General features: G+C 36.6%; 1 protein-coding gene across 2 annotated transcripts in view; it reads right to left on the reverse strand.

Annotated features, from left to right (window-relative positions):
* Positions 1-14,404, reverse strand: part of SYCP1 (synaptonemal complex protein 1) — a 143,622-nt gene that overhangs the window by 113,327 nt on the left and 15,891 nt on the right. For both annotated transcript variants that reach the window (XM_005911073.2, XM_005911072.2), the window contains exons 8-11: positions 13,974-14,032; positions 12,680-12,749; positions 11,740-11,813; positions 7,598-7,706 (exon numbers count right to left, since the gene is read on the reverse strand). In XM_005911073.2, coding sequence (XP_005911135.2) covers positions 7,598-7,706; positions 11,740-11,813; positions 12,680-12,749; positions 13,974-14,032 — 312 coding nt within the window. The remainder of the gene's footprint in view (positions 1-7,597; positions 7,707-11,739; positions 11,814-12,679; positions 12,750-13,973; positions 14,033-14,404) is intronic.

The following is a 14,404-nucleotide window of genomic DNA, read 5'->3' on the forward strand; positions in this document are numbered from 1 at the left end:
ATACAATTATGTAAAGTTTAAAAATAAAATAAAATTTTTAAAAAAGCCAAAAAAAAAAAAAAAAAACCTAATCACTAACAAAGGAAAAAATATGATATCTCAATATATGCCCCCTAAAAAGTATTTTATTTTTATTGATATTTTTGTGGATATTGAGTCAATATCCATTCATTATAAAACTCCTTGATATATTGGAAATAGAATTCTCTTCCAGAAAGCAAGGATGCAATAATAAGCAACTGCATTCCCCATAACTAGCTTTGTGCCTGGCACAGAACAGAAAGGAGGTTAATAAAAGTTGAATGGATAAATTAACGAGTAATGATTTCAAAGTGCTAATATATATCCAAAACAAAGTTTCCAACTGCCTTCTAACTCCATTATACATGTATTGTAGGACAATGTAGAGCTTACATTCAAAAGGACAGCAAGGAAGCAGAGACCTCAAATTTGCTAAAGCAAAAAGGTAAAGAAAACTTGCATAAATATGTTGAGGAAGAAAAAAATTTTATATGCTATGTATGAAGAGCAAGGGTTTCCAATTCAAAGTTTGGAAAGGAGAGGAACAACAGAAGTCAAGACAAGCAGAAAAGCCAACACTGATAAAAGAATGAAAAAAAGTAATGAGTTTAATCACGTATGACTGATATGTAGCCTCATGAAAAAGATCCAAACCCCCTCCAAACAGAATCCTATTTAAAAGTATATCACTCTTAATAAACAGAGAAAAAGAGTCAAATTTTTCTCCCCTTAAATTTTTTTCTTAAATCTCTGATCACTGATACTCTTTAGCAGACAAGTATTGGCAAGTGACAAAAATTAGGTAACAACAAGAAATTATTATTATTTTCTTGTAAAATTATCTCCATATTGCCAAATTCAGACTTAAATTGAAGAAAAGTAAGGAAAACCACTAGACCATTATGTATGATCTAAGTCAAATCCCTTGCGATTATATAGTAGAATTGACAGATTCCAGAGATTAGATCTGATAGAGAAAGTTCCTGAAGAACTATGGACAGAAATTAGTGACACTGTACAGGAGGCAGTGATCAAGACCATCCCCAAGAAAAAAAAAGTGCAAAATGGCTGTCTGAGGAGGCCTTACAAATAGTTGAAAAAAGAGAAGCTAAAGGCAAAGGAGAAAAGGAAAGACATACCCATTTGAATTCAGAGTTCCAAAGAATAACAAGGAGAAATAAGAAAGCCTTTCTCAGCGATCAGTGCAAAGAAATAGAGAAAAACAATAGAATGGGAAAGACTAGAGATCTCTTCAAGAAAATTAGAGATACCAAGGGAACATTTCATGCAAAGATGGGCCCAATAAAGGACAGAAATGGTATGGACTTAACAGAAGCAGAAGATATTAAGAAGAGATGGCAAGAATACAGAAGAACTATACAAAAAAAGATCATGACCCAGATAACCACAATGGTGTCATCACTCACCTACAGCCAGACATCGTGGAATTCGAAGTCAAGTGGGCCTTAGGAAGCATCACTACAAATAAAGCTAGTGGAGGTGATGGAATTCCAGTTGAGCTATTTCAAATCCTAAAAGATGATGCTGTGAAAGTGCTGCACTCAATATGCCAGCAAATTTGGAAGACTCAGCAGTGCCACAGGACTGGAAAAGGTCAGGTTTCATTCCAATCCCAGAGAAAGGCAATGCCAAAGAATGTTCAAACTATCACACAATTATACTCATCTCGCATGCTAGCAAAGTAATGCTCAAAATTCTCCATGCCAGGCTTCAACCATATGTGAACCATAAACTTCCAGATGGGCCAGCTGGATTTAGAAAAGCCAGAGAAACCAGAGATCAAATTGCCAACATCCGTTGGATCACTGAAAAAGCAAGAAAGTTCCAGAAAAACATCTACTTCTGCTTCATTGACTACACCAAAGCCCTTGACCGTGGGGATCACAACAAACTGTGGAAAAATCTTAAAGAGATGGGAATACCAGACTACCTCACCTGCCTCCTGAGAAATCTGTATGCAGGTCAAGAAGCAATAGTTAGAACTGGACATGGAACAACAGACTGGTTCCAAATCGAGAAAGGAGTACGTCAAGGCTGTATACTGTTACCCTGCTTATTTAACTTATATGCAGCATACATCATGTGAAATGCCAGGCTGGATGAAGCACAAGCTGGAATCAAGGCTGCCGGGAGAAGTATCAATAACTTCAGATATGCCAATGACACCACACTTATGGCAGAAAACTAAGAACTAAAGAGCTTCTTGATGAAAGTGAAAGAGGAGAGTGAAAAAGTTGACTTAAAACTCAACATTCAGAAAACTAAGATCATGGAATCCGGTCTCATCACTTCATGGAAAATAGATGGGGAAACAACAGAAACAGCGACAGACTTTATTTTCTTGGGCTCCAAAATCACTGCAGATGGTGACTGCAGCCATGACATTAAAAGACGCTTACTCCTTGGAAGAAAAGCTAATTATCAACCTAGACAGCATATTAAAAAACAGAGACATTACTTTGCCAACAAAGATCTGTCTAGTTAAAGCTATCATTTTTCCAGTAGTCACATATGGACTACTGGAGAGTTGGACTAAACAAAGCTAAGCACCGAAGAACTGATGTTTTTGAACTGTGGTGTTGGAGAAGACTCTTGAGAATCCCTTGGTCTGCAAGGAGATCAAACCAATCAATCCTAAAGGAAATCAATCCTGAATATTCATTGGAAGGACTGATGCTGAAGCTGAAGCTCCAGTACTTTGGCAACCTGATGTGAAGAACTGACTTACTGCAAAAGACCTTGATGCTGGTAAGACTGAAGGCAGGAGAAGAAGGGGACAACAGAGGATGAGATAATTGGATGGCATCACCAACTCAAAGGACATCAGTTTGAGCAAGCTCCAGCAGTTGGTTATGGACAGGAAAGGCTGGCATGCTGCAGTCAATAGGGTCGCAAAGTGTCAAACACAACCAAGCGACTGAACTGAACTGAAGAAAATATTAAAAATAAGAATTAGCTGATCATAATTAATTTAAATGGATAGTTCCAGGGAGAATGAAGTAGTTGGTAACAGACAAACCTTCATGCTGAAAATAACTAGTAAACACAGAACAAATCTAAACAAAAAGGACTAAAGTAAGGCTAAGATTCCTAAAAGATACATCCTAATAAGTCAACTGACAAAATTTAGCTGACATCTACTGATTCTAGGCATGAGCAAGAGGCCTAAATGCTCGCTTGGTCCCAGCAAAGGGCTGTTTCCAGGGGATTAAAATAGACAGCATATATGTGACAACCTAGAACGGCAGGACCCACCTCCCATCCCCAAGAGAAAGGGGATATACCTATGGTTGATTCATGTTAATATATGGCAAAATCCAACACAATACTGCAAAGCAATTATCCTTCAATTAAAAGTAAGTAAGTTTTTTAAAATAGCATAGTCTTACAGGTCTCAAAGAGCTGAATAAACAAAACTGAAGACTCAAAAAAACCTCATAAACTTGACTATTTCCCTTCATTCAGCTAGCCTCTAATTGGATTACAATAATCAGCCCAATTTCTCCCTAGCAAACAGAAGACAACATCAGCCAGCGCCTGTAACTTTTCTTATAACAATGTACAGAATTCAATCAAAAAATTACTGGACACATCAAAAGATAAGGACAAATCACTAAAAAATAAGATTAAAAAGGAATAGAAAGTAGAATGGAGGTCACCAAGGGCTGAGGGGAGGAGGAAATGGGAAGTTTTTGCTTAATGGATACAGCAATTTTGCAAGATGAAGAGTTCTGGAGATAAATACTACTGATGACTGCCTAACAATGTGAATGTATCTGTGCCACTGAGCCATACACTTAAAAATGATTAAGATAGTAAATTTTATGTTATATGTATTTTACCATGTTTTTAAAAAAGAAACAGATCAAAAGGTGAGCCAGATGTTGAAGTAAAAAGAGAACTATAAAATATCAATGACTAATATATTCAAAAAGGATGAAATGTCACTTTTAAAAGAGAAGTTAACCAGAGAAATGAAATCTTTAGAAAAATAATTAAATGGAAATTTTAGAAGGAAGACATATGATTAAAGTTAAGGATTCAATAAATGAGTTTAAAAGCAATTTGACACAGTAGAAGGCAGGGTTAGATAACAGGTCAGTAGAAGATATCTAAGCTGAAACAAAGAGAAAAACAAGTGGAAGATAGATGGATAGATGGGAAACAATGAAAAGTAACTTAAATGAATATATTTCAGTGGCTATAAGTCTGCAGAATCATACAGTATTATTTATTACCAATAAGTTGTTTCCAGTTTATATGATAAGATTAAACATTCATTCATCTTAACACCTATTAAAATTCTATTATATATATAGCAACATGTTGGGCACTATAGAGTTACAAAGATATTTAGTAAGACACTGCCCTCAAGACACTCAAGGTCACAGGAGACTTACAAGTAATGCTTAAGCCACTCTTAACAATAAGGAGTTCAGCAGAATTTAGCCAATAGGTTTGGAGAGGAGGTAGAAGGTTAATTTTGGTTAGTAGAAGTAGCAAAAAGCTGGTGAGAGAGGGAGAACATAAAATGTAAAAGAAGTTAAACAATTTCAATATCTGGAGTACAGGACACAGTAATGACAGCAAGGTAAAATGAGCAGGCATAGGTTAACAGGAACTAAATAATTCTTTGCCATGTTTTTAAGAAAAAACTGAAAAAATGCCACAAGATCTCCATGATGTTCTGAAAGGAGCACAGTATTTCACAAAGGGCACACCTTTCAAGTGCCTTACTACTTGAACAAGTTTGAAAAACACTCAATAAAAAGATAGTCTAAAATATTACATGATCCTAAAGATCCTTCATAATCTGATCCAAACATTTTTTCCAGTCTCATCTATCCGAGTTCTTTAAGATACAGACTTAAAGATATATACTAATATTTATATTATACTAGTATACTAATATATAGTAATCAGTGCTTCAAATATACCCTAATTTTCACACTTTTAAGACTTGCACAAGCCATTTCTTTCGCCTACACTCCCTCCTCCAATTCACTGTCTCAGTTCAGTTCAGTCACTCAGTCGTGTCCGACTCTTTGGGACCCCATGAATCGCAGCATACCAGGCCTCCCTGTCCATCACCAACTCCCGGAGCTCTCTCAGACTCACGTCCATCGAGTCAGTGATGCCATCCAGCCATCTCATCCTTTGTCGTCCCCTTCTCCTCCTGCCCCCAATCCCTCCCAGCATCAGAGTCTTTTCTAATGAGTCAACTCTTCGCATGAGGTGGCCAAAGTACTGGAGTTTCAGCTTTAGCATCATTCCTTCCAAAGAAATCCCAGGGCTGATCTCCTTCAGAATGGACTGGTTGGCTCTCCTTGCAGTCCAAGGGACTCTAAAGAGTCTTCTCCAACACCACAGTTCAAAAGCATCAATTCTTCGGCGCTCAGCTTTCTTCACAGTCCAACTCTCACATCCATACATGACCACTGGAAAAACCATAGCCTTGACTAGATGGACCTTTGTTGGCAGAGTAATGTCTCTGCTTTTCAATATGCTATCTAGGTTGGTCATAACTTTTCTTCCAAGGAATAAGCATCTTTTAATTTCATGGCTGCAGTCACCATCTGCAGTGATTTGGGAGCTCCCAAAAATAAAGTCTGACATTGTTTCCCCATCTATTTCCCATGAAGTGATGGGACCAGATGCCATGATCTTTGTCTTCTGAATGTTGAGCTTTAAGCCAACTTTTTCACTCTCCACTTTCATCAAGAGGCTTTTTGGTTCCTCTTCACTTTCTGCCATAAGGGTGGTGTCATCTGCATATATGAGGTTATTAATATTTCTCCCAGCAATCTTGATTCCAGCTTGTGCTTCTTCCAGCCCAACGTTTCTCATGATGTACTCTGCATATAAGTTAAATAAGCAGGGTGATGATATACAGCCTTGACGTACTCGTTTTCCTAGTTGGAACCAGTCTGTTGTTCTATATCCAGTTCTAACTGTTGCTTCCTCACCTGCATATAGGTTTCTCAAAAGGCAGGTCAGGTGGACTTTTAATCATCTATGATCTACTTACCCTGGAGAAGGAAATGGCAACCCCCTCCTTCCCTGGTGGCTCAGATGGTAAAGCGTCTGTCTACAATGCAGGAGACCCACGTTTGATCCCTGGGTTGGGAAGATTCCCCTAGAGAAGGAAATGGCAATCCACTCCAGTACTATTGCCTGGAAAATCCCATGGACAGAGGAGCCTGGTAGGCTACAGTCCATGGGGTCGCAGACTCGGACATGACTGAGTGACTTCACTTTCACTTTCCAGTACTCTTGCCTGGAAAACCCTATGGGTGGAGGAGCCTAGTAGGCTACAGTCCATGGGGTCACAAATTGTCGGACAAGACTGAGCAACTTCACTTTCTTTCTTTCTTTTAGTAGTTGTGACGGGTGAACTTAGTTGCCCCGAGGCATGTGGAACCTTCTTGGATCAGGAATCAAACCCACGTCCCCTGCATTGGCAGGCGGATTCTTAACCACTGGATCACCAGGGAAGTTCTGAACTGTCTTATTTAGGCTTTAATATTTGCTGGTTTAACATTTTGGCATACCTGATAGCATTCGTTCCCTGGTGGCTCAGACGGTGAAGTACCTGCCTGCAATGCGGAAGACATGGGTTCGATCCCCCTGGGTCCAGGAAGATCCCCTAGAGAAGGAGATGGCAACCCACTCCAGTACTCTTGCCTGGAAAATTCCATGGATGGAGGAGCCTGGTAGGTGACAGTCCATGGGATCACAAAGAGTCAGACATGACTGAGCAACTTGACTCATTCATGGTCTACTTCAACAAACAACTTTTCCTTAATGCCTTTCCAAATACCTTGCTCCAAGACTAATTAATAACTGTCTCCATAGTGCTCCTAGAGTATTCATTTATTTACAAAATATTTGATGCCTAATATATATTAGGCACTGTTTTATGCACTTGGAACGCATCAATTAACAAAAAAAGACAAAGATCCCTGTTTTCATGGAGCACCTTCTTGAAACTTGAAGAAAATGAGAGTATGCAAAGGGAAAAGAGGAGCACATCTTCTTTTAAAAAGCTTCCTAAGTGACTGTTATTCCCTCCTCCAACTTTTCAACCTGGGTGGAGAATTACAGCATTAAAAACCATTACAACAAAACTGTGTTAGTTGCTCAGTTGTGTCCAGCTCTTTGTGATCCCACGGACTGTATCCTTCCAGGCTCCTCTGTCCATGGGATTTCCCAGGCAAGGATACTAGTGTGTGTGTGGTGTATGCATGCTCAGTCGTATCTGATTCTTAGAAACCCCATGGATTATAACCCGCCTGGCTCCTCTGTCCATGGGATTTTCCAGACAAGAATACTAGAGTGTATAGCCATTCCTTTCTCCAGGGTATCTTCCCAACCCAGGGATTGAACCTGGGTCTCCTGCACTGCAGGCAGATTCTTTAACTGTCTGAGCCACCAGGGAAGCCCAAAACATTACAAAACTGTTTCATTACAATAAAACTGTAATGAAAGCTAAAATTTTAAACATAACAAGAGGAATACATAACACATTATCATATTTTCTTATATAAATTCTTACTTGTCTTTTCCTCCAATTGATTAATTTTATTTCTGGACTCCTCTAGCAGAAATGTTAACTCTTTCATTTTATTTTCTTTCTCAGTACTTTGGATCAAAAGCAGTGATACCTAAAATGAAATATTTAAATAATACATTATAGATACAAAAAATTAAATGATACCTTAGCACCGATCATCATCTATGATTATTTTATGTACTTCCTTATATGCTTTTCATCAGTCTGTGCCTGGCATTTAGTATGTGCTTGCACAGCAAACATTTATTGAATGAAGGAGTGAGCAAACTAGTGCAACATTCTTAATATTATAATAAGCATTTTAAGTTATCACTTAGAAGATTATATATTGGAATCTACTGGTTCATTTATTCTATAAATATTATTGAGCACCTACTCTGTTCCAGAAACCATAATAAGCACTGAATATACAGACATGATGGAAGTCATCCAAGAAACTCATAGCCTAGACCAGGTGACAAACAACTAAACTTGAATATTATTATAGAACAAAAATCTTACAGGAATTAGAAAAAAAATCTAAATCAGTCTTGGGGGATGTAATCAAAAATTAACCCTTCTCAAAGAATTGAACTGAATCTTGATAGACAAGTACTTAGTCTTGTCTAAGTATTCAGGTTAGCAGGAGGAAATGAGCATTCTAGACTTGTGTAAGAATACAAAGGATCAAAAGATCATGCTTCTATTCAGAGAGCTGAAATGTTTAGATGGCTAGAATAGAGTGCATGTAAAGGAAAGGTGAAAGATAAACTTATAGACTGAAGACTCACAGATTCAAGATGGTAGAAAGACCTCCCTACCCTATTTTCATCTTCAAACCACCCAAAAAATCACCAGAAAAACAACAAAGATGGACTTCATCTTCCATGAAACCATGAGACTTCTATAATCTAAGCCACAAAATGTAAAAAAGGAAAACAGTGAAAGGGAACAGAAAATGATTTAGCATAGAAATGCAAGATCAAAACTAAGAGTCTACACAGGGAAGATTACAAATGAGAAGCAAGATAGTTCAATCCTAAAGAAACCCAGAATGTTTCAAGAATTTGAAGCACAGACACTGTGGAAACTAGGTATGAAACAGGAGACTAAGTAAAAGGAGAAGACTCTTGAGAGTCCCTTGGACTGCAAGGAGATTAAACCAGTCAATCCTAAAGGAAATCAATCCTGAATATTCATTAGAAGGACTGATGCTGAAGCTCCAATTCTTTGGCCACCTGATGTGAAGAACTGACTCATTGGAAAAGACCCTGCTGCTGGGAAAGACTGAAGGCAGGAGAAGGGGACGACGGAGGATGAGATGGTTAGAGGGCATCACCAACTCAATCAACATGAGTTTGAGCAAGTTCAGGGAGATAGTGAAGGACAGGGAAGCCTGGCTTGCTGCAGTCCATAGGGTTGCAAAGAGTTTGACATGACTGAGAGACTGAACAACAACAACAAAAGGTACAAGGAGATTGCAAGTTTGCTAAGAGTAGTAAGTCTTCTCTAGGCCTCTTAACCCTCCTTTCCTGGATGCTACTCCCTGAAAGCCAATCAGAGAACAAGCCTATTCCATCTTTGCAAGAGACACCAGCATGATCAAATCAGAGGGGAAAAAAAAAACACAAAAGAATCTCTAAACCTGGATTTCCAGGCACAGGAAAGGTTGGAGACAAAAGATATAACTAAGAAGTCAACATATGGAATGATGAGACTCAGCCTGTCCTGCTAACCCAGCCCCGAAATGCTATCAACAAAGTTTACATTCCCAGGAAAAGAATTTGGAGATTTCTAGGGAAAAAAAAAAAAAGTCTTGAAAATAACAACACTTAGAACTTCCAAATATACAAGCAGGATTTAGAAAAGGCAGAGAAACCAGAGATCAAATTGTCAATATTCACTGGATCATGAAGAAAGCAAAGAAATTCTAGAAAAACATCTGCTTCATTAACTATGCAAAAGCCTTTACTGTATGGATCACTACAAACTATGGAAAATTCCTAAAGAGATGGGAATACCAGACCACCATACCTGCCTCCTGAAAAACCTATATGCAGGTCAAGAAGCAACAGTTAGAACCAGATATGGAACAACAGACTGATATCAAACAGGAAAAGGAGTGTGTCAAGGCTATATATTGTTACCCTATTTTTTAACTTATATGCAGAGTACATCATGAGAAATGCTAGGCAGAATGAATCACAAGCTGGAATCAGGATTGCCGGGAAAAATATCAACAACCCAGATATGGAGATGATACCACTCTAATGGTAGAAAGTGAAGAGGAACTAAAGAGCCTCTTGATGAAGGTGAAAGAGGAAACTGAAAAGGCTGGCTTGAAATTCAACATGAAAAAAACTAAGATCATGGCATCCAGTTCCATCACTTCATGGCAAACAAATGGGGAAAAAGTGGAAACAGTTAACAGATTTTATTTTCTTGGGCTCCAAAATCACTGCTGATGGTAACTGCAGCAACAAAAGTAAAAGATGCTTGTTCCTTGGAAGAAAAGCTATGACAAACCTAGACAGTGTATTCAAAAGCAGAGAAGTCACTTTGCCAACAAAGATCTGTATAGTCAAAGCAACGGTTTTTCCAGTAGTCATGTATGGATGTGAGAGTTGGACAATAAAGAAGGCCAACTGTTGAAAAATTGATCCTTTCAAACTGTGGTGCTAGAAAGGACTCTTGAGAGTACCCTGGACAGCAAGGAGATCAAACCAGTCAATCTTAAAGGAAATCAACTCTGAATATTGTCTGGAAGGACTGATGCTGAAGCTGAAACTCCAATACTTTGGCCACTTGATGTGAAGAGCCAACTCACTGGAAATACGGGAAAGATGGAGAGCAGGAAAAAAAGGGGGCAACAGTGAATGAGATGATTGGATGGTACCACCAACTCAAAGGACTTGAGTTTGAGCAAACTCTGGGAGATAGTGAAGGACAGGAAAGCTTGGCGTGCTGCAGTCCATGGGGTTGCAAAGAGTCAGATACAACAAAGCAACTAAACAACAAACACAGAGTCCCCACCAAAACACTAGCTGGCCACAGCATCATTTTTATAAAGAACACCCAAGATCTGAAAGTTCAGCTCATGCACTCCGGATTCCAACAAGCTTCTCAGCACTTTATTCTATTTTTGTGTTCTGTATAATAAGCACACTTTTCGCTTTTAAGAATACCTCCTTTTTTCAGAAATCTGGTTTAAAAATATGGTTAAAATACAGAAAAAAATGCTAGCTCTTTTAAAAGATCAAAGTATAATACATATAAGAATGAAGTCAAGGAGAAGGCAATGGCACCCCACTCCAGTACTCTTGCCTGGAAAATCCCATGGATGGAGGAGCCTGGTAGGCTGCAATCCATGGGGTCACTAAGAGTCGGACATGACTGAGTGACTTCACTTCACTTTACAGAAAACTCTAAGAATCTTCTTTGTACTTTCAATTAATATTTGCCATTATTGTTTAGTACATATCCTTGTTATCTATAATTACAAGGTATTTGTGCCAAGTCAGATAAAAACTCAGAAAAAATAGGGAGAAGTAGAGAGATGATAGTCAAAATAACTATACTACCCAAAGATTCCTTTCTATATTTCATTTTCCATTCTGAATTCAGAAAGCTGGAAACTGTTAAAGTTGGCATAATCATCATCTGAAATCAACATTCTTGTGACTCTAAAAGAATATAAACTCACCATTTTCAAGTTTCCCACTATGTGACATTAACAGAAAGAAGCAAAAGAACGTTTTAGTTCACCTTCATTGGTGTCATGAATCACATATTTCAAAATAAACTGCAAAATGTGGGTTGCATAATCATGATCATATTTATATTTTATGAAGTTTTTATCTGAACAAAAGTCCTCACAAAATAATATATATTTACAGAATGTCCTAATACCCACTAATATAAATATTGTAGAAGATCCACGGATTTTTTAAAAAGGGATAGCATTCAATATGTACAAATTTGAGTCAATGGAAATTAAGGCATATGGAAAATATATTTAAATATACATAATATTAAAATTCAAAACTTTATCAAGCAGGCAGCAAATAAAAATTTCTCATGAAATTTTAAGTATCTCATTTATTAGCAAATATAAAGGATACAGAAAATAGATTTGTAAAAAATACCTGCTTTTCCTTGTCATTTATTTCCTTCTTGTACTCTTCTTCAAGGTGTTGGATTTTTTCATAATCTTCCTTTACTTTGAAAGTAAAACAAATATACTTTAATGTAACTATCACAAACAAAATTTTAAGTTTCTGATATTTTATTTCACTTTGTTATTTATCTAGATATTAAATTCCAATGTGAAAAGATGAAACTGCTATCTTCTTGCTGCTAAACTTCTGTTTAGTAAATTTAACAATATCTAAGTTATAATACGGAGAAGTCAATGGCACCCCACTCCAATACTCTTGCCTAGAAAATCCCATGGACAGAGGAGCCTGGTGGGCTGCAGTCCATGGGGTCGCTAAGAGTCGGGCACGACTGAGTGACTTCACTTTCACTCTTCACTTTCATGCACTGGAGAAGGAAATGGCAACCCACTCCAGTGTTCTTGCCTAGAGAATCCCAGGGACGGGGGACCCTCGTGGGCTGCCGTCTATGGGGTCGCACAGAATCGGACTCGACTGAAGTGACTTAGCAGCAGTAGCAAGTTACAATAACTTTCTAACATTCTATAATTTTTATAACAGCACATATATAAAAGTTTTCTTCTTTATAACACACAAATCTGAAATAACAGATTTTAAAAATATATCTATTATTATTTTAACATGCAACTTGACCAAGAAATGTAAAAATAAAACCAAATCACACTTCCAAAAACTTAAGTACAAACCATAATTTGATTTCAGGGAAAATGTAGCTTTTGAGTCAAACAGGTTATTTTTAACATATACCAATCCTCTGCCACATTCCACAAGATTTTGAGGGGCTTATAAAACCATATACAGTGTAAAAGTTTCCAAGAGTTTAGGCATCAAGCTGAAGGTATGAAAACATTAACAGAATTTATTAAAAATATAAATAGAAGAGTAATATTTAAAATAAAAAGATTCCTACACTTAAAATGCATCTCCAGTCTGGAACTCTCAGCTTGCACACGAAGTTCCTCAAAAGCTATTATCATTTTCTGAAATATATTGAAGTTTTAAGAATCATACTAAGGCTTTTTAAATAGCTTTCTTGAAGCAATGAAAATAATAAATTTGTATCAAGTGATCATTACATTTAAAACTATACAACATTGAATAATGAAAATTCTGTAACTTTTAATAATTAAACAATTTACTAAAATGTACTAAGAGTGCCTGTTATGGTAGCTTCTCAGATGCTTAAAGGCACTGGAGACAGGTTATATAATACCAAAGAGTAGCAAAACAATTATTAGTACTCTAGTCATTTACTTAATAGCCCATATCAAAATCTGTAATTTTCAACTGATTTTTGTTTACAATCTACTAGAGTATAATCTCTGTGAGGTCTCTCCCCATAAGAGTTCAAATTATACTTCCTGTCAGCATGAGTTCATTCAACATTCAACAAATCCTGATTTGTAAAACTGGATGAATTCATTTATTCATTTAATAAATAGTTACTGTCAATTATGTGCCAGGCACTGTTTTAGGCATTTAGGATATAAGACAAAGTCCTTATCCTTTCATTTCAGTATAAGAAAGAAGACATACCAACACAAATACACACATACACACACACATGCACACGTGTATATCAAATAAATATCATGCAGTTTCAAGTGCTCTTCAGGGAAGTTAAGACAAGGTGAGGAGAGAAGACGACTGAGTAGAAAGATATTTTAGGTGAAATAATAAGGAGGGTAATAAAAAAGCAGAATTAAGCATATACATTTGCACAAGATCTTGGATACGAAAAGTTCTAGATAGAAAGAACAAATTCAGAGAAGCAAGATCAGAAAGAGTTTAGCAAGTCTGAGAAACAAAAAAGAAAGAATTACAGCAGAGAAGCAAACTGAAGAATGATAGGGGATGGGATTTTTTAAAAAAGTAAACAGGCACCAGACACAGATTAATAATACTTGCTATGTTTTTCAAATTAATGGTTATATGTCAAAATGTGCTAGTCTCTGACACAGAGTTAATATCTAATAAATTAAGTTAAATGGTGTCACTAACATGTAAATTAAAAAAACCACTAAAAAACAAAACATTAATACTCATAGTATGGAATCTTGAGAATTTTACTAGATATAATCATATATCAAAAGGTAAATAATAATCCCTTTAGCAAGAACAATTGTTCATATTTTTGTAGCTATTACTCTAATTTGCTTAGAAATGCCTCTGTTTAAAATATTCAGATTTTCACTACCACTTACCTCTATGTTACTATTTAGGTCCATATAAACTTGCCTAGTTTCTTCTCGTTCATATTCATCTGTTATAAATATAAAATATTTCAAAATTAAATTTAAAACAACTATGATTCCAACAAGGTAACACTCAAATGTCTCAGGTAAGCATTAAAATATTTAAAAATCTGTGTTAGTAAAGGATATTGGTACATCTTTTGAGTCATTTAAAGTAGTATTAAAAATAATTTACATAAGGCATGGTCATACCTCATGACAACTACCTCAAAAGTTGGAGCTGTTCAGTTATCTCTAATTTCCTTTTATAGAATTATTATTACTCATTAATTTATTCAAATTTTATATTTATAGTTTTAGCATTTACAATAATTTGGGATTTAACAACTACGTGTGAAGTATTTTTCCTTTGTATTTTTAAGATTCATGAGGTGACTTTT

This window comes from Bos mutus, chromosome 3 (assembly GCF_027580195.1).
Source record: "Bos mutus isolate GX-2022 chromosome 3, NWIPB_WYAK_1.1, whole genome shotgun sequence".
In the NCBI taxonomy this organism is placed as follows: Eukaryota; Metazoa; Chordata; class Mammalia; order Artiodactyla; family Bovidae; genus Bos; species Bos mutus.